The sequence below is a fragment of the Balaenoptera ricei genome, chromosome 20, assembly GCF_028023285.1.
Source record: "Balaenoptera ricei isolate mBalRic1 chromosome 20, mBalRic1.hap2, whole genome shotgun sequence".
Lineage (NCBI taxonomy): Eukaryota > Metazoa > Chordata > Mammalia > Artiodactyla > Balaenopteridae > Balaenoptera > Balaenoptera ricei.
This window is the reverse complement of record NC_082658.1, coordinates 16360788-16383930: the sequence shown is the minus strand read 5'-3', so window position 1 is coordinate 16383930 and position 23143 is coordinate 16360788. Positions and strand designations below refer to the sequence as shown.

General features: G+C 46.2%; 1 protein-coding gene across 1 annotated transcript in view; it reads left to right on the top strand.

Moving 5' to 3' along the window:
• Window positions 1-23143, top strand: part of ITGB3 (integrin subunit beta 3) — a 47787-nt gene that overhangs the window by 5218 nt on the left and 19426 nt on the right. Inside the window, exons 2-6 of the mRNA XM_059906398.1 lie at window positions 10093-10178; window positions 17819-18014; window positions 19338-19590; window positions 20803-20965; window positions 21598-21759. Of these exons, the coding sequence (XP_059762381.1) occupies window positions 10093-10178; window positions 17819-18014; window positions 19338-19590; window positions 20803-20965; window positions 21598-21759 (860 nt within the window). The remainder of the gene's footprint in view (window positions 1-10092; window positions 10179-17818; window positions 18015-19337; window positions 19591-20802; window positions 20966-21597; window positions 21760-23143) is intronic.

The window sequence follows — 23143 nt, the reverse complement described above, 5'->3', positions numbered from 1 at the left end:
ACAATCTTTGGAGCTAGAAGCTAAGTAAACTGGGGCTATTCTACCTTTTAAAATTTGGGGTAGCATCTCTGAAAAAAACAACCCACCCTAGGTCTTCCTTTCTGGTTTTCTTTCATGTTCCCACAAAAAGACTTCTCTTCCTCTCTGCCAGCATTTCTTAGTTCAGTTAGTAAAGCTATTTAAACATTCACGGGGTGAATGAGGTGATATATGCTCATTATATGAAAGCCACATATTGGAGAGTAAATGGCTGGTTCCCCTCTAATTCTGTTCCCCCCTAATGTTTACTGTTAATTAGATGGTGTGTTCTATTCATATTTTTTGTAAAATCTTGCATATGTAATAATTCTTGCATATGTAATAATGTATGTAATAATTCTCATGGGTATGTGTATTCCTTTACCTAAACTTGCATATGTAATATGCATATGTAATAATTCTCATGGGTATGTATATATGTAATAATTCTCATGTGTATGTCTATTCTTTTACCTAAACTTGTGTTACATTTTTTCAACTTACAAAACCCACTTTTTTTGTTCATATAGAGAAAAACCCCTCAGGGTGAAAAGAACTGTGGGTCTGGAATTGAGAAACCAATATGCGATTCATGGCTCTGCAGGCTTTTCTGTCAATTTGCTGGGTGATTTTGAACAAGTCATCTTACCTCTGGGCCTCAGGCTCTTGGGGTCTCAAGGGCTGCAAACGGGTGAATGTGTCAGAGGGAGAGACGTCGGTTTGCTCTTGCCCTTCGCCACCACCAATTGGAGAAGTTTTTCCTTTAGCTGATTAATAATGTGGAAGTCCATGTAAGGATTTCTTTGGCGGGGGGGGGGGGAAGGGAGGTCTGCAGTTAAAAACAAGATTGAAAAACTTTGCCCTGGAAGAAAGCTCCAGAAGTTTGGCAAAAGGCACATTCAGTAGCCACTTTGAAAGTCCCTGTCGTCAACCCTAAATCTGTTTGCTGATGGGATTCTTGGATAGAGGGAACCCAGGTCTGTGAGAACCACTGATGATTCCAAACCCCTGCTTTAGCCACTGCACGTGCTAAACTCCTCCAGGTTCAACCTGGGCTGGAGCCACCTGCAAGGGGCAGGTTTGACCAACTCCTTGGGGAGGTGGAAGAGGAGGGGAGTGTGGTGCCTCCATTCTGGGACTCCTACAAATTGAGAATAGACCACACTCTCCTGGGAGAGTCCTGAAGGCTGTGGGAGTGGGCTGGACCAAGTTTCTTCTGGAGTTCCCCTTGAGCTTTGGGATTCCAAGAGGTTACCGGGTTTTGGTGCTGAAGGTGCTTGCTTGTAGAGAGCCTGGCATGCCCTGGGGAGCTTACATTTAAATGAATGCAAATGTAGAGACTGAGGCAGAAGAGAAGACATTTAAAATTAGCTTTAATTTGTTTTTTTAGCTTATAAAACGAATTCAGCTTTTTGTGGGGAAAAAAAAAAATCAAGGACATTCCCTGGCCATCCAGTGGTTAGGACTCAGCGCTTTCACTGCAGTGGCCAAGGTTCAATCCCTGGTCAGGGAACTAAGATCCCACAAGCTGCATGGCACGGCTGGAAAAAAAAAAAAAAGTCAAGCAGTACAGAAATAGAATAATGTAGAAAGTACAAGTCCCTTGTAGTCTTGTACTTAAAGATAACCACTGTTGACAGTTACTCCAGAATTTTTTTCCTATGTATTTGTCACCGTATATAATGATTTATCATTATTGTTGTTTCTCAAGCAGAATCATCCACAATAGGATCATTGTCACTTAATATACCGTGGGCATCTTTTTATATCAGTGCATGGCCTTCCATTACTATTTATGCCAAGAGCTGTAATTCTAGCCAGAAGGCATATTGCTATATGGATATACCTGAATTTTCTTAACCAATTCCCTGTTGGTAGACATTGGGATCACCCCCAATTATCTACTACTACAGATAAAGTGGCAGGGGACATCCTTGTTCATTATTATGCACCTTTGTTCAAGTGTTTCTGCAGACTGAATTTCTTAAACTAAAGCTGCTGGGTCAAAGGACATGAATATTTTAAATTTAAATTTTAATAGGTTTTCCAAATTGTCCTCCAAAATGGTGGGACCAATTTGCCTTCCTACCAAGACAGGCTGGAAGCAAGGGCTGGTGACAGCACCACCGCCTGCTGTTTATACCCACAAGATATGAGCTGCAGGAGAAAAGTAGCAGAATTGGACAGTTGAATGCCAAGGAGGTCACCAAAAGCGTGCTGCTGGGCTGGGCCTCAAACAGAGCTTGGTGTGGGCTTGCCTCTTTTCTATACTGAATGAGTCAGATGGGAGGTGGGGCCTGTGCTGATAAAATTTTCCAGAACTTGAGATGCAACATTTGAATCAAATTATTAGTTAGGCCATTAGGAAGAAATGGACATGTGTGCAATATTTGAGGGGTCTTGGGCCCTGGGATGTTAGGCTTCCTAGAGTATTAGTCAGCTTGTTGATGCTTTCTGCTTGGAATATATACTTCCAGGGCTGGCGGCAGCTTGAAAATCATCTAATCTAATACCGTTTGTTTTACAGAGAAGCAAAAAGGGAGGTCCTGAGAGGTGAAGTGACTTGCCCAAGATAACACAACTAGTTTAGTGGCATTGGTGGGGTCTAGCCCTGGGGGCTCCTGTCTCCTGGCCAGTGATTCTTCACTGTATGTATCCTGTAGAGACCAAGGACCCTCTCTCATCTGACCCTGAGGCGGGTAGGGGTGTGGGGGGGACGGGCATCCTAGTGCAGGAAGTGATTTGCATGAAGGTAAGGAGGAAGGAAACCAGCATTTACTGAGCATCCGCTATGCCATCCGTGGTTCTTTCATCTATGTTATCTCATTTAATCCTAACAACTGCTGAGGTAAGTATTCCGCCCATATTTGGGAGCATGGGGGAAAGGAAGGTCTCCAGCGCTTGACTGATGTGGCTGGGTTACACCTGTTAAATAGGAGGGAACAATTATGAGTTCTCGAATAGGGATGTGACAGAGACTCAAAGAGTTACTGGACCTTAGAGAGAGCACCAGAGAGATGAAAGGACGTGCCTGAGGTCACACAGCCAGTGGAGCGGTAAAAGTGGTTTTAGACCTGAGGTCTCCTGTCTGCTGTCCCACCACCATGCTTCCCCCACCACATCCACCGTTACACAATAATAGTGTTCATCGTTTTACTCCCCCTGCCCTCAGGGTGTTTTCCAGGGGCTGGGTGTTAATTTTAGATAATAACTACACAGAAGACAGGACTCTGTCCTTTTTCTGCAGTGTTCAGCATAAAACATGGCGACTTAATTATCCCAGCTGGAGATGATAACAAGACATGATCTGGCTTCACTTACAAGGGCAGGGCCTACTGGCTGAAGAAAGGTCAGTGAAAGGGCATGGCCCGTGGTCAGTACATTTGAGCTTTGTCCAAGGGGATCCACTTGCTCAGGGCGAAATCCTTCCTGCCTTTCGGTCACGTCCCTCATGCCAGTGGGTCAGCAAGCCCTCAGAGAACATCTAGGGTCTAACCATGCCACGGATACCACTACCATCCAAATCCAACCCCCTGCCCTCTGCTGCCTGGATGGTTGTAACGCTTCCTAACTGGTCTCTTTCTGGTCTTGTTCCCCTACTGTCTGCCCTCCTTTCGCGGCCAGGATGATCTACTTCTGCTCACCTCTGCTTATAGCCCACCAGCGGCTTCCCACCACACGGAGAATGACAGCCACACTCCCTACCATGGCTACTGCTTCCCAGTATTATGGTCTCTGACTGCGTTTCCAACCGCCTCTCTCTATCTCCCTCCTCTTCCCTCTCTCTTCCTGCTGTTTCTTTAAGAGGCTGAGGACCATCTAGCTGTTGTGGATTCTTTCCGGAATACTCGTCCCCTAGATCTTCCCATGACTCACTCCTTCATATCATTTTGAAATGTCACTCAGAGAGGCCTTTCTTTAAAGGAGACACCCTCCCCTTACCGATGCTTTGTCCTGCTTTATATTCTTAATGCCTTTGCCACTGTTTGAAATGGTACTTGTTCGTTGTGTATGTTTTGGCTTTCTGTTGAGCATGTTTGATTTTCACTAAACTCTCTGCTCCACAAGAGTAAGGGGGTTGTTTAGTTCATCAGTGTGTCTCCAGTGCTTAGCAGAGTGCCAGACACAGGTAGGTACTCAGTGAATATTTGTTGAGTAAGTGAGTGGATGAATGAATGCCAACACCATTGATATACGTTAGTAGAAAAGTATAAAAGAAAAGTAAACACTTTTCTGTTATCCATAGGTGGGTTAACCATTACAAAATGGTTAGGCTGGCTTTTTTCAATCATGCAGAGTATTTCAGAGCAATGTTCCTCAAAATCATGTCATATATGCTATGGAAATGCAAATTCATTTTGTATTATTAGCTTCTCAGGGCTGCTGTAACTGGGTGGCTTAAAACAACAGAAATTTATTCTCTCTGGAAGCTAGAAATCTGAAATCAGGGTGTCAACGGGCCGTGCTCCCTCTGAGACGCTGGATGGACTCCTTCCTCATATCTTCTAGCTTCTGCTGGTAGCTGGCAACTCTTGGCGTTCCTTGTGTTCCAGCTGCATCACTCCAATCTCTGCCTCTGTCTTTATACGGCAGCGTTCTCGCTGTCTGTCTTCACGTGGTGTTTTCCTCTTATGAGGACATCAATCATATTGGATTAGCACCCACCCTAATGACCCCATCTTGATTACATCTGCAAAGACCCTATTTCCAAATAAGGTCATAGTTGTAGGTACTGGGGGTTAGGACTTCAGCATCTCTTTCTGGGGGACACAGTTCAACCCGTAACACATTTTAATATTGGTCGAGGCAAATTGTACACAAACGGCTTCTGATGTTAATTAAGTACCATATTTAATTGGCTCTGATGCACTTCTTTTTTAAAACATTTGAAAATCCCTGAAATCAGCATGCCTCCTGTACGGTAGCTTGGACTCCCTACTGCTTTGGGCGATGGTTACTGAAGCTTTCTGCTCAGAGCACAGAGGTATGTGTTACCTTGAATCCCACCTTCCTGTCTTCTTCCCCTTCCTTGGATTACTGAGCTGCTGCTGCATGTAAATGAAAGAACAAAAATAAAATAAACTTTCTTAACAGCTTGTTCTAGAGAAACCACTTGTTGCATCCATAGCACAGTTAGCCTATGTTTTGTTCTTGGATGACTCACCCAGCCAGGTGACTGCAATGGAAGATCAGGCACTGCCTGAGTCACCCAGTGTCCCCATGGACCTATTTGAGAAGTCACTAGTCAAAGGTCAGTGGCGGGGCTGGAGACCCAGGCCAGAACTCCTCCCTGCAGATAGTAAGAGAGATGTGCATGGTGTTTGCGGTATGCATACTCCTCCCTCCCCACTGAACACCTTTCCCTCTGACTGAGCCCTCTCCTGGAGTCCCCTGGCCTCACTAGGGTGGCCCGTTCCTGTGTTCTGACATCCTGTCTAATTGGACAGCATATCCTCAAAATAGCTCTCATTGACGCATCATGACTTCCACTGGTTCCAACTCCCTTCCTTGTTCCCTTTTTTTTCTCCATTTTCCCCACCCTTTGTCTCTCTTCTGGTTCTGTGAATTGGGCTGATGTGTCAAACCACAGCCTTCTACTTCTACTTTCCAGGCAAAGTTCTTTTCTGGTCTTGTCTATGTTTTCTAATCGGCCTTCTCTTCTTGGCCATCCCTCCTAGATTATATTTTTGATCCCCTGCCTTCAACCGCTTGGGCCTCAGGATAAAAACAGCAACAATAAAAACAATAGCAACCATAGCAGCAGCAGCCTTTATTGAGAACTTTCTGTCTTGCCAGCTGTTGTGCTCAGAGTGTGACAGGGATTGGTTGCTTTATAACTACACTGGGAGGACCAGGGCCAGTCCTCCTGTTGCCTCGCTCTGGCTAAGCTGTCCAAGAAAATGGGTGGTAGGGGTTGTTAATTTGTTTCAGTGGCAAAGTTCTGATGAAGATCCTTGATTCTCCAGCAGAGCCGAGTCTGGGCTTCCGAGGCTGAGCAGGAACATAGGCCTTATGAATGACTGGAAACAGAGGCCCACACTCCTTCCACATGTTTGGGGGGAGGGGTGGCCTCGGAGCAACGGCTCATTGCATCAGCATGGCCCAGGAGCAGAGATTTCTGATGAGTCAGTCGCTTTCAGCCACTGCATTCCGGGGAACCTGCCCTTGGTCGCAGGTCTTGGTGGGGGGCATCCCAGGAAGCGGGTGGGTGGGGGGAATCATTGGTGCTCATGAAATCAACCTGTGATTCATTAAAAAGGAGAGGTAAGGGGAGCTGGGTAACCGTGACTCTCCAGCCATGACTTCCTAAAGAACAAGTCCCAGCAGCTCATATCATCTTCTGGGGTCAGGGACTGCCCGTTCACTGCGGGGGGGGCGGGGGGGCCTGCTGTTGTTTATTTCACATCTGGTAAGGCTTTCTTTTGTGGCTATGAGTCAGGGACTCTTGGGGAAATGCTAATTTGAGAATGAATGGATGGCTAAATGGATAGACTGGGAAAAGTTTTCAGAAAATAATTAGACAGCGCCCACACCTCCCACGGCCCTCTTCTCTCTTCTGACTCTTCCCGCGATCTCGTGCTTCTCCTCTCCCTACCGAAAATCCATGTCACTTAGGTCCAGAATTACTCCCCTGGATGTAGATTCTCATGGAAACTTCAAGAAGGGATGCCTAAAATAGTGCAGGCTATGCTTCTCTCAGAACTCTTCCAATAAGGCAGTAAAGGGGGGGATGAGTTCCCGTCTGGCTGAGAAAAGAGCAGTTGTGAGATACCAGATGGCCAGGCAGCCCATGTAGGCAGAGGCCTTCTGGATGCATCGCTGCTTCTGAACAGTCAGGCATTCTGAATCTGGCAGCTCTGGGAAGATTGGCTACTTTTCTTCCATTAAAGACAGTACATGGCTGAGGGCCACCCCAACTCAGAGGTGGCCTTGGTGCCTTAGGGCCAGGTCTGGAACCACTGCCGTAATTTCCACCTCGCAGTCCTTGTATCACGCGCCTAGGTTGGAGTCAGTCAGAGGCTGGAGCCCCAGAGGTTACTCAGGGACTTACAGTAGCATATCACTTGCAGAATTTTAGGGTTGGGAAAGGCCTTTTTTAAAATAAATTTATTTATTTATTTTTGGCTGCATTGGGTCTTTGTTGCTGCGCCCGGGCTTTCTCTAATTGCGGCGAGCAGGGGCTATTCTTCGTGGCAGTGCGCGGGCTTCTCAATGCGGTGGATTCTCTTGTTGCAGAACACGGGCTCTAGGCGCGCGGGCTTCAGTAGTTGTGGCTCACGGGCTTAGTTGCTCCGCGGCATGTGGGATCTTCCCGGACCAGGGATCGAACCCATGTCCCCTTCATTGGCAGGCGGATTCTTGACCACTGCGCCACCAGGGAAGTCCTGGGAAAGGCCTTTGAAGTTAGACAGACTCAGGGCTCTGAAGAAATGTGGGGCTTCCAGAAGGTGCTTCAAGAATTCCACGTATAATCTAGTGTTTTGTGGAGAACAATGAAAATTTAAATTGCCCAAGGAACAGTTTCAACACATTTGCGTGTTTTATATTGGAATTCTATGCATAATTTGGAGAAATGAGCTCAGTTGCTTAAAAAACAAAACAAAGTTGATCTAGTCCAATACCTCTCAATTTGCTCTAATATATATTTATTGAGCATCTCCTTTGAGCAAGGACTGAGGCTGGGCTGGGCAGGACAGGCCTCAAGAGGCTTAAAATCTATTGAGTGGCAGTGCTGTTAAGGCAGATACACAAATAATTATAAGTTGGGAATATTGGAGTGAAGAAACGGAGGCTGAGAGGAATTAAATGAATCATCCAAGGCTATATTATTAGTGGGTGACTCAGTTAGGACCACAGTCTACTGACTGTGTGTGTACCTTTTCTGTTAGGTCACTCTGCCCTGAGATGGATACTGTTAAAGTGCAATTTTCAAAGAGTTAAAAGTATGATTCTCATACAACTATAAAATGAACATGTGTCAAAGATTTCATCCAACTTAATCAGGGAACCAGTAAGATGTTGACTAGTTCAAAAGAGAATTCACGTAAGGGAGTTATAGTCGGTCAGTCAAAGGAATGCTGAAATCAGTTACCTAACAGATTCAAAATTGGTTAATGTTCTACAAGGCAATAAACCTTAACCTTTGGGGGTTACCTTTTCTACCGGACAGAAATCATTTATGTTGCTGTTGGATAAGAATCATATACGTTGTTCTCCACTGTTGTTGGTTTTCTACAGGTCAACCTCTATTCTTACAGAATCATAAGATAGAAGTCAAACAAAGGTACACATCCCTGGAAAATCAGATAATCCCTAAGCATGGTGGGTCTACTAGTCAACCCTTTGCATTACCTTGAAAGGACACCCGGTACTCCCTTTGCCTATTTCCACATTTTAGATAATTTTTCTTAACAATATTTTGTGTACGTGTGTACACACGCATTTGCTGGGTGGTTGTTTTTTTGTTTTTTGTTTTTTTGCCCCAGATGTTGAAAGGGAGTTCAGCCAAGCTGTTATAAAAGAGACTGAGACAGCTCCGTAAGAAGTTTCAGGGACACTGGGAAAACATCCCAGTGATGAGGGTTGATTTCCCCCAAATATATTTGCTGGTCTTACGAACTGGGGGCAAGGGACCACTTTAGAAAATTGGATAAAGTAATTGTCAGGATAATTGGGTCATAGTAGGAATGGGTCTCCCTCATTCTGCTCTTTGCACAGTCGTCCCTCGGGATCTGTGGGAGATTGATTCCAGGCTTCCCTGACCACCAAAATCCAAGGATGCTCAAGTCCCTTATAGAAATAGTTTAGTGTTTGCATATAACCTTTGCACATCCTCTTGTATTCTATAAATCATCTCTAGATTACTTACAATACAATGTGAATGCTATGTAAATAGTTGTAAATCCAATGTAAATGCTATGTAAATAGTTGCTGGCACGTGGCAAATTCAACTTTTGCTTTTTGGAACTTTCTGGAATTTTTTTTCCTGAATATTTCCAACCCGTGGTTGTTTGAATCTGCAGATGCAGAACCCACGGATATGGAGGGCTGACTGTACTGCAAAAGGCCTTCCTAGGGCACTGGAGGTTTACCTGACTGAGGCCAGGAAGGCTAAGCTGGGGGAAGGAGGGAGGATGGGGGCTTCTGTCCAGGCAAATGTCTGGGCTTTGCTTCCTGGTTGGGCTTCTCAGGGCTCTTTTCATGCCTCTGGTTGTCTCTGCTCCTCCCTGCAGCTTTTTCTCTGTCCTTTGACAGTATGAAGACTGTTCACACTTGAGTGGCATTTTGTAGTGTACCCAGTGCTTCTCCTTTATCTCACTGACTTCTTTGCACAAATCCTGTGAGACAGATATTATCACTTCATGGAGATAAACTAACTTGACCAAGGTCATGACACCTAGTAAGAAGCGCATTCAGAATTCAAATACAGGTCTTCCAGCTCCAAAATTCCATGTTCTTCCAGCTTATATCAGTCAACTTTTTCTAATATTTCTGCGGTTTTCCCTAAAGCATTCTATATACTTGGATCCCAAGATATATGTATTGGGAAGCTTGAGAAGATTTCAGAAGATTTGCTTTCCCCTGGCAGGCCAGTAGGAAACTGCCCTGGCGGTCACCCCCCACCCCCATATTTAGACTGTGTGTTAATGTTAGTGCATCCGGGCTCTGAATTCCCTGTGTAGCGGCTGTGACTAAGTCACTAGAATAATTGGAGAGAGGGTACGTTGCCATGGCTCTGGGCCTGAGATTTTCATTTGTACAATGTAGGTGTCAAATCAGTTGTTAATTAAAGCCTTTCCATCATTTATGATCTGACACTTGCTCCATCACTTGCCGTCACAGTGACCTCATCAGTTGAGGGCTGTGACGAGTTTCTCCCGACCTTCCTCATTCTCCTTCTCCCTTACCAAACAGCCTGTGTTTGGTAAATGTCTATGGGATGGTTAAGGTGTATTTTGTGTGCATCTGAGAGCTGTAAACCTGGGCATTTGGGAAAGCTGGGAAAGGATGGGGGCAGACCAGGTACTTGGTCATGTCAAATGAGATACTAATGCCTCTGTCTCTCTGTTGCAGGGCCCAACATCTGTGCCACACGAGGCGTGAGCTCCTGCCAGCAATGTCTGGCTGTGAGTCCCATGTGTGCCTGGTGCTCAGACGAGGTAAGGAGCAGATATCTGACTTTATTTCTTCCCTAGACTTAGCTGCTTTTGTGTAGAGACAGACCCATGGGGATATCTCCTTCCTCCTAAGTATACAAGCCCCTTGTCCCTTCTGAGCAAAACTAGGGAGAAGCCTTCCCATTGATGGGCATCGAAGGGAGCTGTCAGGGGCTGTTGCTGGGAATGCCATCCAGAGTGTATCGCGTGGCCCCGGCCTTAGGCAGAGTGGTTAGGCCTGCTGGCCTCTCTGTAGCCATTGCCATCCTTTACCACACTTTGCTTGATTTTTGTTGGGGTGCAACACCCCGAGAAGCAGGGCCTCGGGTCTCAAAAAGGGAGGCACGAGAGGGTTATAGATACAGAGGGGATGCTGGCTTATGAATATTCCAGAAGTTTTAAAAGGCAAATAAGAGAGGGATCTTGCACTTGTGTGGGGGGCTGTTTAGACAGAGGATCTTTTCTCTTCCCTTTTCCTGTCTGATGACTGGACCCCCATGGCTTTACATTTTCCCCTTTCTTTCTCCTCTTCCTCTCCTTCCTTCCTTCTCTTGGGAAAGTATCAATGAAAGAAAGAGCTGGGCCAATTTGGTGAGGCTGGGAGGGTGACAGGAAAGGGTTAGCTGTGTCTAGGCAGAGGATTTGTTGTGTCTGGGGCCCTAGGGAATGAGTGTGTCTGAGGGAATGGCTGTGTTTGTGGCTGGGATGGGAGTTTGGAGCTGACAAGAGCTGGGGGGTGAGTGTGGCTGGAGAAGGTCCAGTGCTTACGGAGTCTGGGGCTGAGCCATGGGCCTGGTCCCCGGCAGGTGGTTACCTGAACTCCTGGCCTGGCTGCGTGTCAGCTACCTGAGGCGCCCTCTCTGTCCCTGCCCTCCGCAGCTCTGTGACTGCTCTAACTCATTCTCTCTGCTTCTCTTCCCAATCTGCTGAGTTTCCTAAAAAGGCAACCTCCCTGGAAGGCTGGTGCGGGGTGGGAGAGGGGGGAGTGGGAGCCAAGAGGCTGTGTTTATCCCTCAACGAGAGGACAGCCAGAATGACAGAGGCCAGCCCAGCACACTGCTTTGGCCTCTGAGCAGTTCAGCACGAGAACTGCTTCCAGAGGCAGCTGCCCAACATCTGGGCCACATTGACTTCATTTAGCAAATGAAATATTCCCTGGGGCTGGGAGTTGGGGGTGGGGCTGGGTTGAGTGAGCCCTTCCCCTCCACCCCCGCAGGTTCTCCACCCCTCTGGGCTGAACTGGCTGCTCAAGTGTGATGTGGCCTCCTCCCTTCTCATTTGCCGTATGCTCCTTCCCTTGGTCACCATCATGATATTATTAAGCTTCTTTTACGAGGAAGTTGGAATTCTGCAGCTGAATCCTCGAAGAAGGGAGAGCTGGATGGGGAGGGAGCCTCATTGGATTGGATGGCCTGTAGCTGGTTGGGGCAGAGGGGTGGCCAGGGCAGAAGCCCTAGTATCACTCAAAAGATGCCCCCCCGCCTTCAACCCAAAGCAAGACAAAATGGAGAAACTGTGGTTCAGAGGAGTCTGGGATTCTTGGAATGTCTGTCACCTGTCTTGATCTGCATAGGAACAAGCCAGGTAGCTGGCCTGCTGAGGCCATGCTGAGGCCTGACCAGACAAAGCCCTTAGGTCATGTGACCAGAATTTGGAGATATATGTAGAATATTTATTGATGGCCATGGTGAATTTTTTCCCATGGGGCATACCAAGGTGGGAGGAGGGAAGAAGGAGGGTGGGAAAGGTACCAGGTAGGATCAAAATATAATGTAGGACTAGCCTAGGGATGAGGGATGGAGTCAGAGAGAAGATGGGTGTATCCAGGACCAAAGAAAACTAATGAGAGGAGATAGATGGTCCAATGAGATATTTTCTAGGAGGATGGAACTTAAAAAGGAAAGTGGTTTTTTTGTTTGTTTTTGGTTTTTTTGAGTGATAAAGTCAGATTTATTGCTCTGGATTGAATCAGTGGACAGGACCTAGGGAGGGGGAGGGGGACACAGGAAGTTAGTGAAGCATCCTCCTGGCCTTTGCTGAGTTCTCAGCACCCTGGGGAAGCGGGAGGGCCAAGGGCTTAGTGAATGACTACAATTATCTCTCTAAGCGGGGAGGAGGGGTAGCAGAGGAGACCAGTGTGGGTTATCATTTGTCAACCAGGGAGAAATGGGAGGTGGGAATCCCGGACTGAAACTTGAACAGGACTGCTGTTTTTTTCCTGAGGGCTTCCCCTGCACTGACCAAGTTTAACTGCTGAAAGTGTCTTGGCTGTTGATCTTAAAAACCAAAAGTGAACCATCTGGGCCATTTTGCATGTGATTTGTTGAATAATCAACCCTGGAGAGCCCTCTTCTCCTGCCTCTCCTACCTTGGCTGTTACAGGCAGAGTTGGCAGTGCTTGGAAAAACAACTGGTTGGGCTCAGCTTTCCCTGGTCCTGGAGGACAGCAGCTCTGGGTGTGGATAGCAAGCCCTTGGCTGGGTAATAGGAAAACATAGCCAATGCGGATGAGCGCAGAGTTTTGGGCTCATCTGCATAGGGTGTGTTCTTGGGGGACTGGATACTGTTACGGGTTGGGGTGGTGTGCTGTCTCTGGACTGTGAATCTAGCAGAGAGGCTGGCTTCACAGAGAGGTTCAACTTGTGGTCTTGGCGTTGGTGGCATCATGTTGGGATCTAGAACCTTCCAAATTTGCCTTCTGGTAAGAATCACCTAGGGTGCTTGTTAAATACAAAGGTTTCCAGGATGGACCCTGAACCTATTGCATCAGAATGGGTTGTTACAATAGCAAGTTTGGCAAATATTGTTAATTGAAGGGGCTGATCATTGGGGTCATGATGGGTGAAGCTGGAGTTAAGGTTGCCAGATAAAATACAGGACACCCCAGTTAAATTTGAATCAAACAACAAATACTTTTAGTATAAGTATATCCTAAATATTTACCAAATTTGGCAACCCTAATGTGGAGAGAAATACTAGGAATTCTTCTATAGTCCTGAGTGCACATCAGAAGGTAGACCTGCTCACACTCAGCCTGACATCCATGGATAAAACAAGAAGAATGGGTTTGGATCCCACAAAGAAGAAGACTCTAATAGGACTTACTTCTCATTTTCTTCTCTGCCTTTTTGGTGGGGGGAGGTTTAGGCCGCTGTTTAATTCCTTTTTAGTCACTAATATAATTTCATTCTCACTTCTCTGCTGCTTTTTCTTTCTTCCTATTTTTTTTCTTAATCTGGAGGGCAAACTCTCATCTTGAGTGTTTTGCCCCAATTTGTTATCATAAAAAAAAGGTATAATATTAAAAGTGCTCCTCCCTCTGTAAACAGTGGGGTGTGAGTATCAATAACCATAAACTAAAATGCTTTCCTTTTCCTCTCCTTTCTGTCCCCTCCACACCTCTCTTTCTGTATGTTCAAGTGATTTCTTGTCCTTACCAGATGTCAATCAAGAGAGCAATCTTAATTTTTTTGGATTGGAGGCATTTGTTAGCACTTGGGGGAAAAAAAATGTACCACGACCTATTGTTCCTTGTCCTCCAAGAAAGAGTATGCAATAATAGCAGTAGTCAGAATGGTAATAGTAGAAAAGAGTCACCTATTTGAATTTATTTGTTTATATCAGATCAAAAGGATTTGAGTATTTTTGACTTTCGTTGAGATTTTTATATTTTGAAAGCATTTCCCATTCACAGTGTTATTTTTATCCCCTGACCAACCCTGTGAAGTAAGTAGAATAATGACAGTTATTCATGCTGTACTTTCCCAGTTTCTAAAATGGGATTAATGGAGAATGGGACTAGGCGCTGAATTCCCGCCAGGAGAGGGCGGGAATTCAGCTCACACCGCACGTGGGTTGGGACCTCCCGCTGCTGTGCTCTGGCTCTTCCCCTGAGTCTTGGTTATCTTTGCCCTTTTTGTGTAACATCTGGTTTCACTGGGAACTTGAACACTCCTCCCCCACCTCTTTCCAGCTTTCTCTCTGAGTAACCTGGACACATTCCTTTTACCTTCTCAGCTTGGGTTATTAAGAAAGGAACGTGGCCCAGATGTGTTGAGGTCAGTGCCTTGGTTTCCTTCTGGGACAGCAGGCTCTCAGGGAGAGAGTGGCTGAGGAGCAGGCCTGTTATATTCCTGACCCCTGATGTCAGCGACCAGAGAGGGAGGGAAGGAGATAGTTTTTGTTTCTTAGTGTTTAGATTTCTTCGGAAATTCGTAACAAACCATAAGCTCTGTCAGCAAGGCTAGGCACTTCAAACTTTCTTCTAATAAACACCGCCACGTTAGGAAACGGGGGTCAGGAAACCCCCTCCAAGATATTCTCTCCCTTCACCGATGCAGCCTGAAGATACATGATGGCCTTGCTGTTCTCCTTGTTTCCTGGTCTCCCCCTTCCCTCTCTCTCCTTCAGCATCTGTCTTAGTCCTGGAAAGGATCAGCAACTCAGGGCATCTCGATCCATCCAATCATTGCCTTTTTTGGAAGGTTTTCTCTCCGGGGTTTTGTGGGACCCTGGAATCAGAGATACAGTAGGGAGTTTTTTGAGCAAGAAGGAGACTGCTTCCTGAGAGAGAAGGGTTGGGAGAGATGGACAGAAGCAGCAAGAATTGGGGCACAAAAACGTTAAGTGTTCGTGAGTTCTCTCTTCTGCCATTCTGTCCCTGGCAGAGGGGCCTGGCTGGGTGAGGGGAGGGGATTTTCATCTCTCTGAGGAGTTCTGATGTCCTGTTGGGATCTTCTGAACCAGGAAGATTAAGTCTCATGTACCATTTCCCATTGCTGATGCCGTTTCTCTACCTCAGACCTGTGAAGAGGAAGAAGGAAGCTGCTGGCTTCTGGAAGCTCTTTCCACATCTTGCCTGGGCTAGGGTGGTCCTCATGCCATTTGTCTTAGCCCGTTCAGGCTGCTGTAGCAAAAATACCACAGACAGGGTGGCTAAACAACAAACATTTATTTCTTACAGTTCTGGAGGCTAGTAAGTCCAAGATCAAGGTAGCAGCAAATTCAGTGTCATAGATGGCCATTTCCTCACCGTGTCCTCCCATGGTGGAAGGGGCCAGGGAGGTGTCTGGGGCCTTCTTTTAAAATAAGGGCACAATCCCATTCATGAGGGCTCCACCTCATGACCTGTCACCTCCCAAGACCCCACCTCCTAATACCACCACCTTGGAGATTAGGGTTTAATATATGAATTCTGGGGGGACACACATTTAGTCTGTAGTACTGTTGGTGTTGTTCATGGTCCCATCCACATGGGGAAGCCTTTCCGCCTATCAGAGGAGGGCTGGGCAGGAGTGGGAGAGGGACTTCGAGCATCCAGAGGGGTTTAAGCTACAGAGTCCTGATTTTTTGAGTATGGATGTCTCCTTGTGGCCCAATGCCTCTCCTGGAAACATGGCTTCCAGTCACCTGAGGGGCTGAGGAGGCAGAATGTTATCTATCCTTCCCACACCTCCCGTATCCCCATCTTGCATCCTGTTCCCTAGCTGGTGCATTCTCAGGTGTGGCTCTTCCCGGGGCTGTTTCTTCTACATTCCTGCTTCTCTGCCTTGATTCCCACTCTACACAGAATGTAATACAACTTACCGTTTTATGAGGATAATTACAGTCAGACAATCCAGTCAACGTCTCACTTCTGCCACTTCTTAGCTCTGTAGCTTTGGGCAAAATACTTAATTTCTCCAAACCTTCAATTTCTTACTTGTAAGATTGGGTTCCTCATTTGTGAAACCTCCAAGCCTCAGGTTTGTAATTTGTAAAATAATAATAATTCCAGCATTACAGAACTGTAATCAGGAGGATTGCAATGATCCATGTAAAGTGCTTCCTATGGTGCCTGACATGCAGTGAGTACTCCATAAATGTTAACACTAGTTGTTCTGCGATATCGGTATGGGTTATTCAGCTGACTTCTGGAAGTGGTTGTGAGAGGGGGTGGGTAGGGATGCGGGGGATTGTGGGGTTGAAGGCCTAGATATTTCGAAATAGGTCCAAGGAGGGGTTTTCTAGCTTTCCAGGCAGTTCCCCCAGCCTGGCAAGAAGCCCTTATGGGCTTGCGCCCACGCGGTGCTGGCTAAGTTTGCTGAATGTCAGAGCAGGAAGGGACTGAAAACACCATGTCATCTAACCTCTTTAACAGGGGTGAACAGGTGAGGAAACTGAGGCTCAGTGGAGTGAAATGACTTATCTGAGGTCACAGGCTAGTTAGTGGCAGACCTAGGATTGAACCCATTTCCTGATTTCTAGTGTTCATTCCAATGCAGCATGCCCCCCGTTCAATACTCAGGTGGAAACACACACCGAGCCCCAGAGGGCTGTGGGATACACATGGGGGTGTTTGGAAGGGCACTCAGTCTGCCATTTGGCCAGGGTGAGGGAGGAAGCTGAAAGTGATAGGACAGGCTCTGGTTAGTGGCTTGACATCATGGGATTTGCCTAAGCTTGTGAAGTTTATTCATAATTAATTTATCCAGGAACTATTTATAGAACATCTTACAATAACAGCTAAGATTTATTGAGCACTTACCCTATGGCAGGCACCGTGCTATGTGTTTTACATGCACTGTCTTATATGGTCCTGCAGAACATTCCTGTGAAGGTGGGGCTATTATTATTTTCATGTTATAGATGAGGAAACGAAGCCTGGAGAGTTTAGGTGACTCGCCCTAGTAACCAGCTAGTAAGAGGCAATGCTGAGATATAGTCTCAGCCAATCTGTGCTCTTAGCCCCTAGTCTCTGCTGCTTCCCCATATCCTCCCCCCATCACTTAGTCGTCAGTCTCACGTTGTGTGCTGGGAATAGAGGGGAGATGAGACACACACAGTCCCTGCCCTCCTGGATCTCACACCCCAGCCATTGTTTTAACACAGTGCCTTCCAAACTGTTTTGACCCTGACCGACAGAAAGACATACATTGTGTATCATTATTTATTATACATATTATACCCTACTCCCCAACATATAAACCTTTCCCGGGACTTCCCTGGTGGTCCAGTGGGTAAGACTCCACGCTCCCGACGCAGGGGGCCCGGGGTTTGATCCATGGTGGGGGAACTAGATCCCGCATGTTGCAACTAAGAAGCCCACCTGCCGCAATGAAGATCCCTTGTGCCGCAACTAAGACCTGGCGCAGCCAAAATAAATGAATAAAATAAATAAAAACTAAATATTAAAAAAAAGAAGCTTAACAAAGATTTAAACTTAAAAGCTTAAAAAATAAATAAATAAACCTTTCCCAAAACAATATTTACTTTTACCACTTATATACTTTGATACTTTCTATTCTATCATGTTGCATTTTAATAAATTGGTGGTTGAGACCTACTACATTGATTTTTGAGACCCACAGGTGGGTTGCATTTTACAGTTTGAAGAACACTGGTCCAACAGGCATCTTATTGTACTGCCCCTCTTCCTACCTACCAATCCATGAACAGGCACTCACCCAACCTTTCTGATGCCTCAGTCTCCCCCTTCTGTACAACAGGCCTAGGGGCTATGTTAGGAAGGACCACACGAGTTCATTTATGTTGGTTTAGCTCCAAAGCGCTGGGTGAGCTTTAGGCTGCTGGGATGTGGCAGAGCCTGCAGGAAGCAGAGAACCACCGTAGCTCTGATCACAGGACTTCCTCTCGTCTTACAGGCTCTGCCTCCGGGCTCGCCCCGCTGTAACCTGAAGGAGAATCTGCTGAAGGATGACTGCGCCCTGGAGTCCATCGAGTTCCCCATCAGCGAGGCCAGAATCCTGGAGGCCAGGTCCCTCAGTGACAAGGGCTCTGGAGACAGCTCCCAGATCACTCAAGTCAGTCCCCAGAGGATTGCGCTCCGGCTACGGCCAGGTAGGGATCCTGCAGAAGTAGCTCACAGTGGAATTGGGGTGGGAAGAGAAGGATGTGGAGGGAAGTGTGGGCAGGAGAATGGAAGAAAGTGGAAGGTTTGGGGACTTGAAGTCAGAAGATCTGAGTTTGAATCTTGACTCTTCCATATATTAGCTATTTGACCTTGGGCAAGTTACTCAACCCTTCTAACTTAGTAGGTACACAAAAAATGTTTGTTTCTTCTTTCCCCCAATGCCTGTTTTACCCAGCATATAGCTTTCTATTGAGGCTCAAGTGAGTATAAGATGAGAAAGCAACTGTAAGCTCCTTTTCCATGTAAGATTGGGGCAGGACATGCATGGGGGCAGAGAAAATAGAGGCAGGAGACCTTCAGAGGGAGGAAGGATTAGGCTAAGAGACAGGCTTTTTAAAAAAAATTTATTTTTGGCTCCGTTGGGTCTTTGTGCTGCGTGCGGGCTTTCTCTAGTTGCGGCGAGCGGGGTCTACTCTTCGTTGCAGTGCGCGGGTTTCTCATTGCGGTGGCTTTTCTTGTTGCAGAGCATGGGCTCTCGACATGCGGGCTTCAGTAGTTGTGGCACATGGGCTCAGTAGTTGTGGCTTACCAGCTCTAGAGCGCAGGCTCAGTAGTTGTGGCTCACGGGCTTAGTTGCTCCGCGGCATGTGGGATCGGCCCGGACCAGGGATTGAATCTGTCCGTGTCCCCTGCAGTGACAGGCGGATTTTTAACCACTGCACCACCAGGGAAGTCCAGAGACAGGCTTTTCTGAAGCACTCATTTTGACTTTTCAATTAAGTCAAGAATTTAAGAAAGTACCTTCTACGTGCAAGGCGTGTATTGGTTACTATGGGGTTCAGAAAAGGGTGGGACATAGTTCCTGCCTTTTACAGAGTCTGAAGTGTAATAACTGCCAACACTTCTGTGATTCAGGGTGGTAGACCCTTGGGACCCAGAGGATTAGACAGATGAGGATTTAGAGAGGGTGGAGACTTTTAGAATGGAAAAGAAGAGGTTAAAAATGGGAGGATCAAGAGGTTGAAAGAGGAATAGAATTGCAAGGAGAGAGGAAAAGGGACCAGGGCTTTCAAGTTTGTTTTGATCAAAAAGTTACTTCAGGGAATTCCCTGGAGGTCCAGTGGTTAAGACTTGGCGGTTTCACTGCCGGGTCCCGGGTTCAATCCCTGGTCGGGGAACTAAGATCCCGCAAGACGAGTGGCGCGGCCAAAAAAAAAAAAAAAAAAAGTTACTTCATCCCAGCTGTGTCCAAATCTACTTAAGTCTTAGAGGGAAAAGAGGAGAAGAATTAACGTCCTTCTGCCTTGCAGATGATTCGAAGAACTTCTCCGTCCAAGTTCGGCAGGTGGAGGATTACCCTGTGGACATCTACTACTTAATGGACCTGTCTTATTCCATGAAGGACGATCTGTGGAGCATCCAGAACCTGGGGACCAAGCTGGCCTCCCAGATGCGTAAGCTCACCAGTAACCTGCGGATTGGCTTCGGGGCCTTTGTGGACAAGCCCGTTTCACCATACATGTACATCTCCCCACCAGAAGCCCTCAAAAACCCCTGCTATGAGTAAGTCTCTCTTCTAGAAGCCAGGGCAGCATCTCTCCCCATTGCCCCAGACAAATCCAAGTCCTGCTTCCTCTTTCTAGTCTAGGGTAGCTTTGTTGGCTGCCTTCTGGCCAAATCATATCTCTTCTCTACCGTGGTCTCCCTGTCTGGCAAGTGGGCCAACCCATTGATCTGGAGTGTTGTATTAATAGAGCCCAAGGCTGTTTGGAGACCTAGAAAGGAAATCCATCAGCTTCTTGGTCTAGGCCACGAATAAATAGTATAAGTAGATAGAGGAGTTATGATTTCAGAATGATTGATTCCATTGCTGTCATCATCATTGTCCTCGTTATCCAGAATATGAGTCCTGCAGGGTTAAAATGCAAGGAATTAAGTCCTAGAGGAATAGGAAAGAGTGGAAATGACATTTGTTGGACCCTCTAATAGCATAAATTGATGTGTCCCTCTGTTGAGAGTTTGACTTACAACTGAATGGCTTATTTATTTGTTAGAGACTGTGCAAATCCATGGATTATAATTTAAAATGATGGTTACCGAGCCTGACAAGGTATGAATTTACATTTTAGATTCGAGAGTTATATGATGTGCCTTTTTAACCTTCTGTCTGGATTGTAAGGTTCCCCAGAAATTGTGTCAGCCATCAATTAAACAAATAAACCACTGGGCTGGGGACAGAAATGCTCCTGTTTGGCACAGATCTATCAATTTATTGATAGTTCAGGGACATTAAGTTATTGATGAACTTTTGCTTTGTTGTTGTGTTAATGTTACTTTAGAGAAGTGCTAAGTATAAAGTGATAGCAACAACAACTAGAGCCTCACTCTGATCTAAAAGCTTTACATCTATTAACTCATTTAAGCCTCACAACAACTCTTATGAGATATGTGTTATCATGTTCCCATTTCTTTATAGGTTAGGTATAGAGAAGCTTGCCTAGGGTTCCATGACTAGTAAGTCAAGGAGCTGGAATTTGAACCCAGGCAGTCTGGTTCCACAGTTCACTCCCTTATCCTCTGATCTAGCTGAAGATTAGGTCAATGTGATGCCTAGGTAATTTGCAGGGTTTGGAGTCTAAACTGTCTGGGTAATAGTAGTTGTATAGAACTCGCCTGGGCATTCCACTGTCCATATCTGTCCCCCTCTTTTCCCTCCCACTCCCCATGCAGCCTTTTCCATCAGATGTCTGCTTAAATTATTCCTTCCCTCCCCAGTATGAAGACCACCTGTTTGCCTATGTTTGGCTACAAACATGTGCTGACGCTAACTGACCAGGTGACCCGTTTCAATGAGGAGGTGAAGAAGCAGAGTGTGTCACGAAACCGAGATGCCCCAGAGGGTGGCTTTGATGCCATCATGCAGGCTACCGTCTGTGATGTGAGTTTGGAGGGCATGGAGTGCCAGGTGTGGGTGGTGCAGATCAAAATGGGGCAGGAAGTGGCTCAACTGTGGGGATTTCTATGTGAAATACGAGATAGGAACTAAGCAAGCTTTGTACAATATGAGCAATAAGTTGCTCCTGATAAGCAACCTCTGCTTGTATCCGCTCCCTGGCCAGAGCTGATACTTTTTTGAACCTCAGTGGTCCCAGATGTTTTCTGGGGAGAGGATCTTCTCTGGAAGTGTATCAGAGTCAAGGCTGGGTTCACCTAACCTCAGCAAAGTGGGCAAATGTCCAGATGGGATTTCTTCTAGCCCAACCCAGCTCTGCAGATGCAGATGGGTTTCTAGATGGGCCATGTGATTATCATTGAAGAAGTTCTATTTGGAGTTGAAGTAGGTGTCTTTCAGCTGCTTGAACTAATGAGCCCTGAGACTGTTTTCCTAAGAGAACAGAAACCCCTGAGTTGGAAAACTCCAGCTTATGTTCCAAGGACTAGGACTGAGGCCCTTCTCCAAGACAACTTGTCTAGCCCTTCAGATGGGGAGCTCCTTGGGTCTTTGTTTTGTACCAGTGACATGGCTAAAGTCGCTGTCTCTTTTGCCTTTTTTTTTTTTTTTTTTAACAGGAGAAGATTGGCTGGAGGAATGATGCCTCCCACTTGCTGGTGTTTACCACTGATGCCAAGACCCATATAGCGCTGGATGGAAGGCTGGCAGGCATTGTCCAGCCCAATGATGGGCAGTGTCATGTGGGCAGTGACAACCATTATGCTGCCTCCACTACCATGGTGAGATTCTCGGTACCACCTATGGTTCCTATTCACTATGGCCAGGACTGCCCTAACCCAGGCAGAGTCTTTGTGTGAATATGAAAATGGCAGCCCTTCCTCTGGGCAAGGCTCAGGGCTCTTTTCAGCTCGCCCTCACCTTTCCCACCTACTGGACACCCTCATCCAGGGTACCACCTGTACAGCCATTAGCGATGGTCCTGACTGTGGTCGGTGTTACCTCTGCCTCCAGCACCAGCAGCATCATCATGGCATCCAGAATGGACCCAGAGGACTTTTGCAGGTCCAGCTGGAAAGCAGGCCATCCTGTCGACTGTGCATGGATTAGCCCCTTCTTGGAATATCATGCTCTCTTGTGGTTATTGGAAGAAGACAGAGGAAAAAGAGACAAAGATCATCAAAATCATAGAAAGCCAGTCCTGTGAGGAAACGATAAAGGGCTCAGAGTCATTTAGCTGGAATAAAAGAAGGCTAAAGGATGGTTTAGCTGATACATGAGAAGACTTTTTTTTTAATTTATTTTTTATTGAGGTAACATTGGTTTATAACATTATATAAGTCTCATGGGTACAACATAATATTTCTACTTTGGTGTACGCTACAGCATGCTCACCACCAAAAATTTAGTTTCCATCTGTCACCATACAGTTGATCCCCTTTACCCATTTCTCCCTCTCCCTCACCCCTTCCCCTCTGGTAATCACTGCTCTGTATGAGAAGACTTCTTATAAGTTGTTTTCTGTATAAGTTGTTTTTATTTAACCGTAGAAGGTTAAATAAGAGGAGAGGAGTTTACATTGAAACAGGAGAAATTGCAGTAAACCATAAAGAAAACGTAGAGCCCTGCAGAATGCTGATACTCTGAGTATCTAGAGGGAGGTGTGAACTTTTCATTCCTTAAAGACAATATAGCAACTACCTCATCTAGGTGGCTTAAAGGTACATCTGTGAAAAGGAACCTGAGTTGCATGATCTCATGAGCTCCCTGAAAGGTCTAGGATTCCAGGGACATGTTCATAATTTACCATCACCCCCATTTTGGCTTGAATTCTTTGGTGTCAGCCATATACAGGTTGAGCACTACCAGGCAATGGGCGAGTCTGTAACGATTGACACCTAGTCTATGCAGGGCCTTACCAGGGGCCAAGGGAGATAACAAGACTATATAAGGTCCCACCCTTAGGGAGATTTTGGTTTAGTCAAGGAGGTGTGGTACCAATAACAGAAGATGCATGATTACTGCTAACTGGATAGAATAGTTGATGAGGATTTTAGGTATTCAAAAGAGAAAAGCTCATCATGAACTGGGATGATCAGGGAAGGCCTCCTGGAGAAGGTGGGACCTGAGCTGGGTCCTAAGGAAGGAGGAGGATTACCAAAAAGA